The sequence below is a fragment of the Macaca fascicularis genome, chromosome 4 (assembly GCF_037993035.2).
Source record: "Macaca fascicularis isolate 582-1 chromosome 4, T2T-MFA8v1.1".
NCBI lineage: Eukaryota > Metazoa > Chordata > Mammalia > Primates > Cercopithecidae > Macaca > Macaca fascicularis.
This window is the reverse complement of record NC_088378.1, coordinates 168,992,209-169,004,716: the sequence shown is the minus strand read 5'-3', so window position 1 is coordinate 169,004,716 and position 12,508 is coordinate 168,992,209. Positions and strand designations below refer to the sequence as shown.

General features: G+C 36.0%; 1 protein-coding gene across 50 annotated transcripts in view; it reads left to right on the top strand.

The window, feature by feature from the left end:
• Positions 1–12,508, top strand: part of PRP4K (pre-mRNA processing factor kinase PRP4K) — a 43,738-nt gene extending 31,230 nt beyond the window's left edge. For 2 of the 50 annotated variants that reach the window (XR_001490501.3, XR_012434306.1), the window contains 11 exons: positions 159–312; positions 3,718–3,832; positions 4,429–4,580; positions 6,243–6,329; positions 7,924–8,197; positions 8,527–8,659; positions 9,171–9,216; positions 9,732–9,818; positions 10,076–10,148; positions 10,588–10,633; positions 12,326–12,508. Coding sequence is in view for 1 of the 50 variants with exons in the window: in XM_005554144.4 (XP_005554201.1) it covers positions 159–312; positions 3,718–3,832; positions 4,429–4,580; positions 6,243–6,329; positions 7,924–8,127 (712 nt within the window). In the remaining 49 variants the exon portion in view is untranslated. Of the gene's footprint in view, positions 1–158; positions 313–3,717; positions 3,833–3,923; positions 4,086–4,428; positions 4,581–6,242; positions 6,330–7,923 lie in introns of all 50 variants that reach the window. The other 48 variants (XR_012434288.1, XR_012434304.1, XR_012434285.1 and 45 more) reach the window with 44 other exon arrangements.

The window sequence follows — 12,508 nt, the reverse complement described above, 5'->3', positions numbered from 1 at the left end:
AATAATTTATCAAATGTGGGGACGGTTCTTAGGTATTTTTATTGTTTGTATTCTGCACTTGATTGTACTTTACGCTTGCAAATGTTTTTGCCTTTTTATATTTCCATTTTGCATTTTAACTCCTATTTTGTTTTTTGTGTTTTATTTTCTCCTAAAAGTATGAACTTACGAGAGGTGTTAAAAAAATATGGTAAAGATGTTGGTCTTCATATTAAAGCTGTAAGATCCTATAGTCAGCAGTTGTTCCTGGCATTGAAACTCCTTAAAAGATGCAACATCCTACATGCAGATATCAAGCCAGACAATATCCTGGTAAGTCAAACAGTCAAGCTGCACTGTGCATCTTATACATATCTTAATAGCAATATGATTATTATGAGAAATGACAGAAGCGTAGTTCAGTATATTAATCACCTATTTCAAGTGACTAATAATTTTTATCTTTCTTGGAAATCGGACAGTGAAATTTTATTGACAAGTATGAAGAAAAAGGAAATGTGCAGTTGTCCGTTTTTTTCTCTTTTGATTGATGGATTTAAAGGATGCACCAATCCTGGAATTCTTTAATGTAGTAATAATGAGTTTCTTCTGTTATCTTAAAAAAATGCTGCACATGTTGCTGTTTTGAAATAAAGAGTGTTCCTGCTCTTCTGTTTGCTAATTTTATAGCTCCCTAAGCTGTGGCTCCTGGGGGCCCAAACACAATAAAGCTCAGTTGTGGTTAGGTATTCTATTTAAAGGCATCGCTTTTGAAGTTTTTTTATTTTATTTTTAAACTTTTAAGTTCAGGGTTACGTGTGCAGGCTTGTTACACAGGTAAACTTGTGTCATGGAGGGTTTGTAGCCATTTTTCCTGATTCTCCCACCTCTCACCCTCCAGCCTCTGACGGACCCCAGTGTGTATCGTTCCCCTGTGTGTCCGTGTGTTCTCACCTTTTGCAATCTTCATCCTCTTCCACTAATGACCTCTGGTGGTGATGTGCAGATTTCACAATGTATATGTTTTTGAAATTTTGAAATACATACATATTATAGTGATGGGATTAATGTACACACACACACTCCTCCCCTCCCCGGCCCCATTACTTCACCCTCTTTTGTGGCCTTCAGTTTGGGTCGTGTTCACAAATTGGAGAATTCCAGCTTATCTTCTGGTAACATTCTGCATTTCATTTTTTTAAAATGGGTTCTTTTTATCAACTCTCCTACAGTTGATGCCTAGGAGAGATCCTGAAGACTAATAGGGTGTTCTTTATTGGGAACTGTTGGAGCTATAACAAAATAAATACTTTTTATTTTTTCTTTTGTTTTGTTTTGAGGCAAGGTCTTGTTCTGACACCCAGGCTAGAGTGCAGTGATGCCATAGTGGCTCACTGTAACCTCGAACTCCTAGGCCCAAGCAGGTCTCCTGCCTCAGCCTCCCCAGTAGCTGGGACTGCCCACAGGCATATGCTACTACGACTGCCTAATGTAAAAAAATTTTTTTAGAGATGAGTTCTTGCTGTATTGTCCTGGCTGGTCTCAAACCCCTGGGCTCAAGCAGTCCTCCTGCTGCAGCCTCCCAAAGTGCTGGGATTATAGGTGTGAGCTACCATACTTGGCCAAAATAAATTCTTTAAAAAATGGTGATCTCATTGAAGTTTAAGGACTTTTTATCAATAACTAAGCTCTTCAATTCATATTTCTCTTTTTTCTTAATATCTTAAAATATTTCCTTCCAGACAGCCACATTAGTAGTGAGGTGCATTCCATTTTTATATTTGGTCTGAATTATTATTGTATTGTATATCTAATGTAACTTGGAGTTAAGGGAGCTGAGTAATTACATTGAAATGGTAAGTGCATTAAAAATGAATTGTAAATTTGTGTGGCCAATTTCATAGTTAATTTTTACCTCAATTTTTTTTTTCTTTTTTTATGAGACGGAATCTCACTTTGTCACCAGGCTGGAGTGCAGTGGCGCGATCTTGGCTCACTGCAACCTCCGACTCCCTGGTTCAAGCGATTCTCATGCCTCAGCCTCCCGAGTAGCTGGGATTACAGGCAGATGCCACCACGCCCAGCTAATTTTTGTATTTTAGTAGAGACAGTTTCACCATGTTGGCCGGGATGGTCTTGATTTCCTTAACCTCGTGATCTGCCCGCCTTGGCCTCCCAAAGTGCCAGGATTACAAGCGTGAGCCACCATGCCTGGCCGATTTTTCGTTTTTTAATTGTGAAATACATGGTTCATGTCAAAGAATATACAAAACATGTACAATTTAAAAGGTCATTTACAGTGAGCATCTTTGTAACCATTGTGGAGGTTAAAGAATAACACATTTGCCAGTGTCATAGAAGAAGCTCTTGTTTTTAAAAGCTAAACTAGTATAGGTTTTCACATACATTTAAGAAATGTTTTCCCTTCTTCCTGGGGAAGGGAAAAATAGACCTCAGTGACAGAGCTGATTTTTGTTAATGGAAGTCCAAAGCCTTTAGCTCGTGATTTCAGGCATCAGTGTGGTTTTTAAGTACCACATTCCTCATGGCAGGAGTAGAAGTTGTGTAGCAAACTGAAGTGCATATGAGTATGGATACCCTGCTGTTATTTAAGGCATTTTAGCCAGCCCAAGAGTTCCACTGATAAGATTCTAATTTTAAAATGTTTCTTAAGTTTTCTGTGGGTATTGAAACTGCTTAAGTAGCTGAATTCAACTTATACTTTAAAAAGTTTTAAAAGAACTTTTCTATTTTAAGTTGCTTTTCTGATTCCCAAGACGAAAAGAATGGTAATCAATGTGGGAGTTAAAAATAATCATTTCTGTTCCTATTAATAGCTTAACTCTGGGTATCATTTATAATAGTCCAATCTCCCCACAGAGACTGCCTAAGGCTAAAGTGTTATGCTGCTTTGGGGTGGGAGCAGTAGGCCAAGTTCAAGTCCCAACTCGGAATTTGTGTGTGTCTCTTTTGAAGGGGGGAAGGGACTCTGGAATATGAATTATCTTCACTTGTTAATCCTGAACATGCTTCTGACTCATGAGTGGCAGCAGTCATGGGAGCAACTCCAGCCTTTCTCAGCAGATGTCACTATTACTGTGTATGTTGAAGTATTTACAAAGGAAAAAAGAAACAAATGACTAATATAGAGTTCGTGTTTATCAGTTTTGCCAGATGTATTTAACATTTTCTTGACTAATACCTTCTTTATATTTAAGGGCTAATATTTTTTAGACTTGAAGTGATTGCTAAATTTGGGATGATATAGCAGCTTCGGATGAAGAATGTTTTGTTTTTGTCCAAGTTTAATTTGAATCACCCTTCTGCTTTCATTGCCATCGTAATTCTCTGGCAACTGAAAGTTAACTTAAATATGAGTCCTTAGTAATAAAACTTTATTCAGGTATTCAGGGTCTTTTTAGAAGATGCTTTGCTTCATAAAATTAGCTTTTTCTCTCAGTACCCCACCCTTTTAAAAATGCAGTTGTTAAAATTAATGTACTTTGTGGTATCCATGTCCTCACTGAAAAACAGTTTCTACTCATTGTAATGAAGATTTGATACATATTAACTTTTCATAGGAAATTGAATTAAAAATAAATAGAAAAGGAACTTTTAAATGAGTGTCTTTGTTGTCAGTATTGGAATTAATATAACTTTTCAAAGCCAATAATTTTTATTTATTTGTATTAATTATTCCTGGCTTGAATTAAATTCCGTTGAAAAAATGTTTTGCAGGTTAATGAATCAAAAACTATTTTAAAGCTTTGCGATTTTGGGTCGGCTTCACATGTTGCGGATAATGACATAACACCTTATCTTGTCAGTAGATTTTATCGTGCTCCTGAAATCAGTAAGTTTCTTAATGTTCTTTGACCTGGGCCATCATATGTGGTGGAAACCGCATACTTAATGTCTAAGCACTGTTTTCCATCACACTTCAGCAGCTGCACGAGTTCATTCCTGAGGAAGGGAACCGTAGCAAGTTCATCCTCCTCAGGTGGAATGAAGGTAGTTGTGACAGGAGTCTTGATCATGTCGGGAAAGAGTAGCAAAACAGTTGTGGAAAATCCTCGACTTTAGAAGACTGCTCTTGATTATTCAAGGTCTGATTATCACATTTATGGATTGTATGGGACCTTTGTTTTTTCCTGTTGCCTTGGTTGAGGCTGATTAGCACCTCCACCAAAGGTGAGATGAGAAAAGAGAAGAAATACATATTTTCTTTTGCCCTTTAAGTTCCTCCCCCACACCTCCATTTTTTAAGGTTTTTAAGTTTGAGTCTCTATTAAGAATTAGTGGGAAAGAACACAAAACTAATTGTCAAACTAAGGCATTAAGATTGTGATTATAGTCCAAGCTAAGGTAGCCCCTCATTAGTGGAAATAAAAATTAATAGCAGTCAGTTTTCCTTGTCTTCATATATTAAAACTTTGATTTTGTTTTCAGTTATAGGTAAAAGCTATGACTATGGCATAGATATGTGGTCTGTAGGTTGCACCTTATACGAACTCTATACTGGAAAAATTTTATTTCCTGGCAAAACCAATAACCATATGCTGAAGCTTGCGATGGATCTCAAAGGAAAGATGCCAAATAAGGTAAGACATTAGCATGAGCTTCTTTAAGGTCTTAGTTTCTTATAAACTGACAGACTGCTGATACTTGCTCACCACTGGTGAAATATAAAACAACAATTTCAGAAAGGTGGGTAGATGGCTATCATGATTTCTTAGGGTCTTTCCCTTTTCTGGTGTTTCAGTTAGTGGTTCTAATCAGCCGAGAGCTAAGGATAAGAGAACTTTTTCAATGATGGACAGAGAGCAGCAATATTTTGGGAATGCACCTTTATTGGTAAAAGTTTCAAAATGTTTGGAAGATAGAATGGAAAAAGATGTAGATCGAGTTAGGTTAAATATAAGAAAGTGCTTAGTGGTCAGAGAATGAATAGGTGAATATTAGATAACTTTAAGAGGAACTTGATGTTAATTAATTAATTAAAGATTGGAGGTTATTTGAGAAAGGTACCAAGAAAATTTATTTAATATCTTTCTAACTCACCCTTGATACTTCAGCTATAATACTAGTTTCTGTTTAACATGAAGCAAGAATTTAAGCATCTATTAAAGTGTCTGAGGGCCATAACTTAGCTTTTTATTTTATTATTATTTTTGGTTTTTTTGGAGAAGGAGTCTTGCTCTGTTACTCAGGCTGGAGTGCAGTGGGGCGATCTTGGCGCACTGCAGGCTCCGCCTCCCGGGTTCACACTATTCTCCTGCCTCAGCCTCCCGAGTAGCTGGGACTACAGGCGCCCACCACCACACCCGGCTAATTTTTTGTATTTTTGGTAGAGATAGGGTTTCACAGTGTTAGCCAGGATGGTCTCGATCTCCTGACCTTGTGATCCGCCTGCCTCAGCCTCCCAAAGTGTATATAGGCCACCGCACCCTGCCATAACTTAGCTTTTTAAGATTTCAGCCTATTTGCTGAATTTCTAAAAGATTTACACGTTTTTCGTAAAGGTCAGAAGCCTGTATGGCTTTTATTTTTTATTTTTTTTATTTTTGAGACTGGATCTTGCTCAGTGTCCCAGACTGGAGTACAGTTATAGCTCACTGCAGCCTCGAACCAAACCCCTGGGCTCAAGCAATTCTCCTGCCTCAGTCTCCAGTGTAGCTGGGACTACAGGCATGTGCCACCACACGCAGCTAATTTATTTAATAATTTTTTTGTGGAGGTGGAGTTCTGCTATGTTGACCAGGCTGATTTTTACATATTGTCCAAATTCTATTATGTTGGACTTTTTTTAGAATAAGTTACATAAAAATGAGCTATGTTGGTATTAATTGTAATGAAGTCTGACCTGTATCATATTAGGGCTGTTGGAACGTAATTTGTAAAGTGGCATTAGGTTACCTAACTGCCAAGGAGAAAAAAACCTTAGTTCTGTAATATTTTTAGGAACAAATAAGTTAAAGGCTTTGTTGACTCTCCAATTTTAAATAGTGAAAGCACAATTTGATGTTATAATTGTTTTAAGTCGCTGCCTGGACAAATATAATTTCATGTTATTAAGTGGTTTTAGGTAGACCATTTGTATTTGCTTTTCCAAAGATTTTAATGAATTCCTGGGATCAAGGGAATCTGAGATCAAACAAACCTACAGAGACTAAATACTTATTTGACTTATTGTATTTTAAATTGTTAGTAGGCCAGACTGTTTCATAATAGTTCAAAACCCAAGTTTTTGTTTTGTTTTGTAGATGATTCGAAAAGGTGTGTTCAAAGATCAGCATTTTGATCAAAATCTCAACTTCATGTACATAGAAGTTGATAAAGTAACAGAGAGGGTAAGTGTTTTAAATGCAGCATTCAGTAGTTATTTTATTGTTAATTAATTGAGTACTAAGTCATACTAGGAGCTGGTGAATTTAAAAAAAAAAAAAACACACAAAAGTAAATATTTCCTTTTTGCTGTTGACCAATTCCTAAATAAAACACATTAGGCCATGGAAAAGATGAAGGGATTTTAAAATGTTTTTCTAGCATAATGAATTTGTTTTTATTTTAGGTCATATTTAGGCCCTCGTCACATCTTCTTTGGATTACTTTCTTGGTCTGGCTTCCCATCCAGCTTTCTTACTGCTGCTGGAGTGATGTTTCTGAAAACAAATCTGATCGTGTTCCTGTCCCTGCCTAAAAACCTTTGTTGGCTCCCTGTTACCTTTGAAATAATAAAATTTAAGTTCCTCAGAATGACAAATCTAACTTCCTTCGGTTTTGAAACCTCTCTTCAGTGGACTCAGAACCCCCACCCTTCCACATTTGGCCAGAAGGCATGCTGGTTCAGACCTTCCTGCCTTTGCTAACAGACCTCCCTGAGCTTAGTCATTTCCTGTGCTGCCTCACCCCCAACCCCCTAAGAAATTTATCTTCAAGCCTCAGCTGAAATACACATTCTGTATGAGCCTTTCGAAAACTCCCAGATTGAAGTAATGATTTCCTTTTTTTTTGTCCCATTATTATGTATGTCCCTGTCTTTGCTGGAGCTCTTAATAACACTTCATGGTATCAACTTATTCGCATGTCTGTCACTTACCACTTCAGGGTAGGGAAAGTACAATGCAAACAGCAAATGCTTATTGTTAATTTTCATTGCTAACTTTGAGTTGACCTTTTTTTTTTTTTTTTTTTTTTGAGACTGAGTCTCGCTCTCTGTCATCCAGGCTGGAGTGCAGTGGCACGATCTTGCCTCACTGCAACCTCTGCCTCCCAGGTTCAAGCAATTCTCATGCCTCAGCCTCCTGAGTAGCTGGAATTACAGTTGTGTGCCACCATGCCTGGCTAATTTTTGTATTTTTAGTAGAGACAGGTTTTGCCATGTTGCCCAGGCGGTCTCGAATTCCTGGGTTCAAGCGATCCCCCTACCTTGGGCTTCCAAAGTGCTGGGATTGCGTGAACCACCACACCCGGCCCAGAGTTGACGTCAACTTTTTAATTTTTTTGGTTACCTTTTAAAAAGATGTAGAGCATAGAGGAAACCACAGCAAAGTTTTAAATGAATAGATGATGATGATACACAGTCATGCATCGCATAACCACAGCATACACTCACACACACCTAGGTACGTAGTATGGCCTTTTGCTTCCAGACCTGAACCGTAAGTTGGTGGACTGAATACTATAGGCACTTTCATAAGTGGTAAGTGTATGTGTGTATCTAAACATAGAAAAAGGAGAGCAAAAATATGGTATTCCAATCTAAGGGACCACTGTCACATATGCAGTCTGTCATTGTCCAAAATGTTGTTATGCACTGTGTATATATTTTTTAATATATGTATTTTTTAATATTTTTTATAGACTGACCCCAAAACAATCTGATTTAAGTTATATATGCTTAGTAACTTATTTAGAGATACGCATTTTAAAAATTATTTTTAGGAGAAAGTTACTGTTATGAGCACCATTAATCCAACTAAGGACCTGTTGGCTGACTTGATTGGGTGCCAGAGACTTCCTGAAGACCAACGTAAGAAAGTACACCAGCTAAAGGACTTGTTGGACCAGATTCTGATGTTGGACCCAGCTAAACGAATTAGCATCAACCAGGCCCTACAGCATGCCTTCATCCAGGAAAAAATTTAAACAAGATGAAGAAACTCCAAGGGTTTGAGTAAATACAAAGACTGAAGAAATTTCACAGCAGTTTATTAATGTATATAAACTTATAAATATTTCTCCAGCAAATTTGAGGAAGCATGATATATTTGAATTAACACCAAGGGTGATATTTCTTTTAGAAATGTTAGTTAATCTGTTTTGTGTCTTACGTGAAATTTCACTGTAGAACTGTTTTAAATTGCCAAGACTGCACAAAATTACAGTGCTAATGTATATGGTTGCAGTTCACATAAAGACAAAAGCATCTGTTATAAAATGAGTAGTAATGTTGGGTGGTTGATTTGTTTTTAGCAGACTTGGCTTCATTTTGGTCTTGAGATAAAATGGCCAGCATAAATGCTGTTTATATTCACGTTTTCCTAGGTGTGTGTGTGCAGGCCACAGCAGCATGCCCTTGGTGTAGTCAGTGCCGAAAGGGGTCTGTTCCTTCTTGAGCCTGCCTGCAGGGATGGTCTCCTTTTAAAGCAGGTTGTGTGCAGCATTCAGTACACTGAAGGTAAGCTAAACCATCAACATCTCTGGTGTTTTAAGATGTTATTTTTTTGGAACAACTGACAAATGAGGGATGTTAGCTTTGTGGCAGAATTCCCTGCATGTGTGATAACTGATCTTGTTTTATTTTTTGGCATTGCAACTGTGGCATAGTTACAATTTCTGTTTGTTCATCACATTTAAAATTGGAAGAGAACGCGCTTGATGGATAGAGCGCCTTCAGTGTACTGTTTCTTATTAACTTTACTTTTTTAAAATCAACTTGCTATAGACTTTATATACATTTTGTTAAATATAGTTCCTAGTGACATAGAAACAATGCGTAGTTTTCATTTACTAATTACAGATGTTGAGGCCTAATTCTGAAAGTCCTCATATTTAAAGGCTAGATAGACAACGTAATGAAATTTTTAACTATTTGTATGTCATTTTGAAAGTGTACTGCTTTATGGTAAAAGTGTTTTTCATTTGTTCATTGTTTTCATTATTTGTGATCATGTTGTCTTTCAATACAGGCATAAACCTTCCACTCTTGAACAAAGCAGCTGCTTTTTAAAAGCGGTAATTGCTTCTTTACCTTTTATTTCTTTTGTAAATGAAGCTTTTCTTTAAGAATGTGACTTTAAAGTGTTGTCTATTGCATAAAACAGTTGACACTCACTTCTTGTAAAGTGAAGATTGTTCTACTGCATGTGAAGTGGACCATGCAGATTTCTGTATGTTCTCAGTATGCATCACTAGATAATAAAGTCTTTTGTGAACAAGGCATTTGTAGCCATTTTTAAAAGTTTTTGTCTTCAGTGCTGGTAAGTCAGGTAAACCATAAATAGTTATTAAAAGCAACCTTTTGTTTTTTTCCTGAAAGTTTTTAATTGAAAGTATTATTAGTTAAAGATGTAAACCTAGCCAAAATTATCAGTTTATTAATAATTAGGATCCTAATTATTTCAAAAAATCCTACAAATATTGTCAGCTTTCAGTGTAGTGAGATTATTCCTGTAGGTTATGGGGTATAATTCAGGATTTAACTAATGTTTCTGCTATTTTCTCACTTTTCCTTTTGATGGTGCGGAAAGAGAAAAAGGAAAACGGGGCACAGGCCATTCAACGCCTTCTCCAAGGGGTCTGATTTGCTGAGACACCAGCTTCACCTTCTTAACAAGGTTATTTCTGACAGCATGTGTAGATAAACATTTAGCAACAATTTAAGACAAAATCGTGTAAATCAACTTGGTTTTGCAACACAAAGGAATTTGTATTATTAACATGGTAGAAGAGAATTTTTCAGAAATATATGTAATCTTTTCTGTTTGGGGGGTAAAATTATTGCTTGTCTCCCTGAGGAATATGGAAAATAATCAGATTTTAGGGGTATAAATAATATTTTTAAATTGTAAATGGGATTTTTTTATTCACCCAGGCACCTAATTACAACAAGCATGCACATTTTGGTGCATTCAAGAATGGAAAATCAGAATAGCAGCATTCTTCTGGTGGGTTTTGCTCCATTTAAAGACATGAAATGAACTACAGCCAGGAAGGTGATAGATGATATAATAAGCCACCTCTGAACCTACACTCCGTCTCTTCACGGTTTAGACTTACTAAAATAAATGCAAGGTGATTTTCATCTTCAGGTAGAGTGAAGCCTTTTAAATAAGGCGTCACAGGTGCAGCTATTCTACCTTAATGAAACGGGTAGTGATTTTCCCACCATTATTTATTTTGGTGATAATATGCTGCATATTCAAGTCTTTTGTAGTTATTTTCACCCAAAGTAGTTGACAATTTGATGCTTCTGGTGATGTTTATGGCTTCATTTTATATAATTTTTTAAGTAAGTTCCACTAGAAACAGTTCATCTTATACCTTCAAAACTATTACCTGTTCTTTAAAAACGAAGTTGCTTGTTACTTGTTCTTTGTGTTTTAGGTGCAGCTCAGTGGAAGATGATGACAACCAGAAGACATGAGCTAAGGTTTCTGTCCTATAAAAGATTTATTAAAAAACAATCCTTCATTTAGTTTTTGTCTAATTTTTTAGTTTTCAGCATTATGATTTGGGTTTTATTGGTGTTTGGTATTTAGAATAGTGGTGCTATTGTGGTGTTCATCTGTAAAGTGCTTGTTTTATCATACTTCCTGCCTCTCCCCCTCCCCCAGTTTCTTCTTCCCTAAAATAAAAATAGTGGTCAACTTTAGTAATGTAAAAGGCTCTTGGATGCTGAGATTCCACATTAACACATGGTTGTCAAAATTGGATCTTCAGGATCTTAGAAAAACAGCAACCACCAGAATAGCATATATCTAAAAGTAGTCTTCAGCTTTAGGCAGATGCAAAAGACTAGAAACTGGAATATTAAGAATACTGTTCAACTCCTTTAGTATCTATTCCCCAACTTACCCTTTAGGAACCTCATTATTAACCAGTGTTCCAGTCTTAAAGTAGACAAAATACTCAGAGCCATTGGTTTTATTATTTTTTTTTTTTAAGGGAAATGAAGATGATACTGTGGGTTTTTTATGCCCCAATGTAGCATATCTAGACTACCTATTTGAAAGGAACCCTATAAACTGTCTTATGTTCGTATACATGATTTTCTTACACTCTGTAATTTGGCTGAGGTGCAATTTGGAACTTTGCAAGACCTACTAGATTGAATTTCTTTAGTGAATGCTCCTTAATAAATTTGCATTCATCTTTTAGAGTAGCTGTATAGTTTTCAAATGCTATCTGCCATAAAGTTTTTGCCATATTATACTTTATGGCAAACATGGTATCAAGTGATTGTCAGACTTGAGGACTCATAAAAGTCTTAGGTATGGACTACTATTCAAAGATGCTACAGTTTTTTCTAGGGTTGGGAGAATAGTTGAGATCTAGAAAGCATAGACATTTTTTACACTCTGGATAGACTTTATTCTTGAAGGTCATCAGAAATGAGGTTGGAATTTCGAGGTTTTGAGCAGGGGGAGCATCTTATATTCACCCTTAAATTGTTATTAATGCATCCCGTTTTCTTCATTCCCCAATAGCTATCTCATTTCACTGTCTCAAAATTTTGTTTTAAAATAATAGAAATGTTTTGCCATTATTAAGTACCACTTTATTCCTAACAAAAATAAGTACTCAGGACTTTTTTTCAGTATGAAATATTTATGTAATGTTTTATGGTATGTGGTAGAGGAAGTGAAATGTAATGTTCTCAGTTTTGTTCCATATTTGCATTCCTTTTATGCTTTACCTGTATTTTATCATTTGTAAGCAGAACTCTAGCTATATGGATAGAAATGAAATCTCTGAGATGAAACAAAGGAATCACACATGATAAAATTTAGGCAAATTAGTTAAGAAATGGCCCTTTTGAATGTTGAAGATAGGAAAGCAGCCATATATTCAAATGTAATTTTCCTCCTTTAGTTATAATGACATCTTTTCCAATTGGGCTTCATAAATGTGTTTCTTTCTTAATAGTATCCTATTTCCAGCATATATTCAACATGAATTTTATCATTCTCCTCCTAATGGAATGTCTTCCTTATAGAAATGTTCATGACAAATTCATTTGTTTTTTACATGTCAATAATGTATGCTAAATTAAAATGTTTTCCAGTTATTCTGATAGATGTCATTATGGCATCCTTAATTTTTCTTCTCCTTCTGTATATAGGGGAAGGGACTGTTCTGAAGAACCTTTCCATTTAGTGATCAAGATATGGAAGCTGATTTCTGAAAATGCTCAGTGTATATTCTAATTATTTGTGGTACCATTTGAACTGTAACTTGCATTTTAGCAGCGCATGTTTCTAATTGACTTACTGGGAAACTGAATAAAATATGCCTCTTATTATCA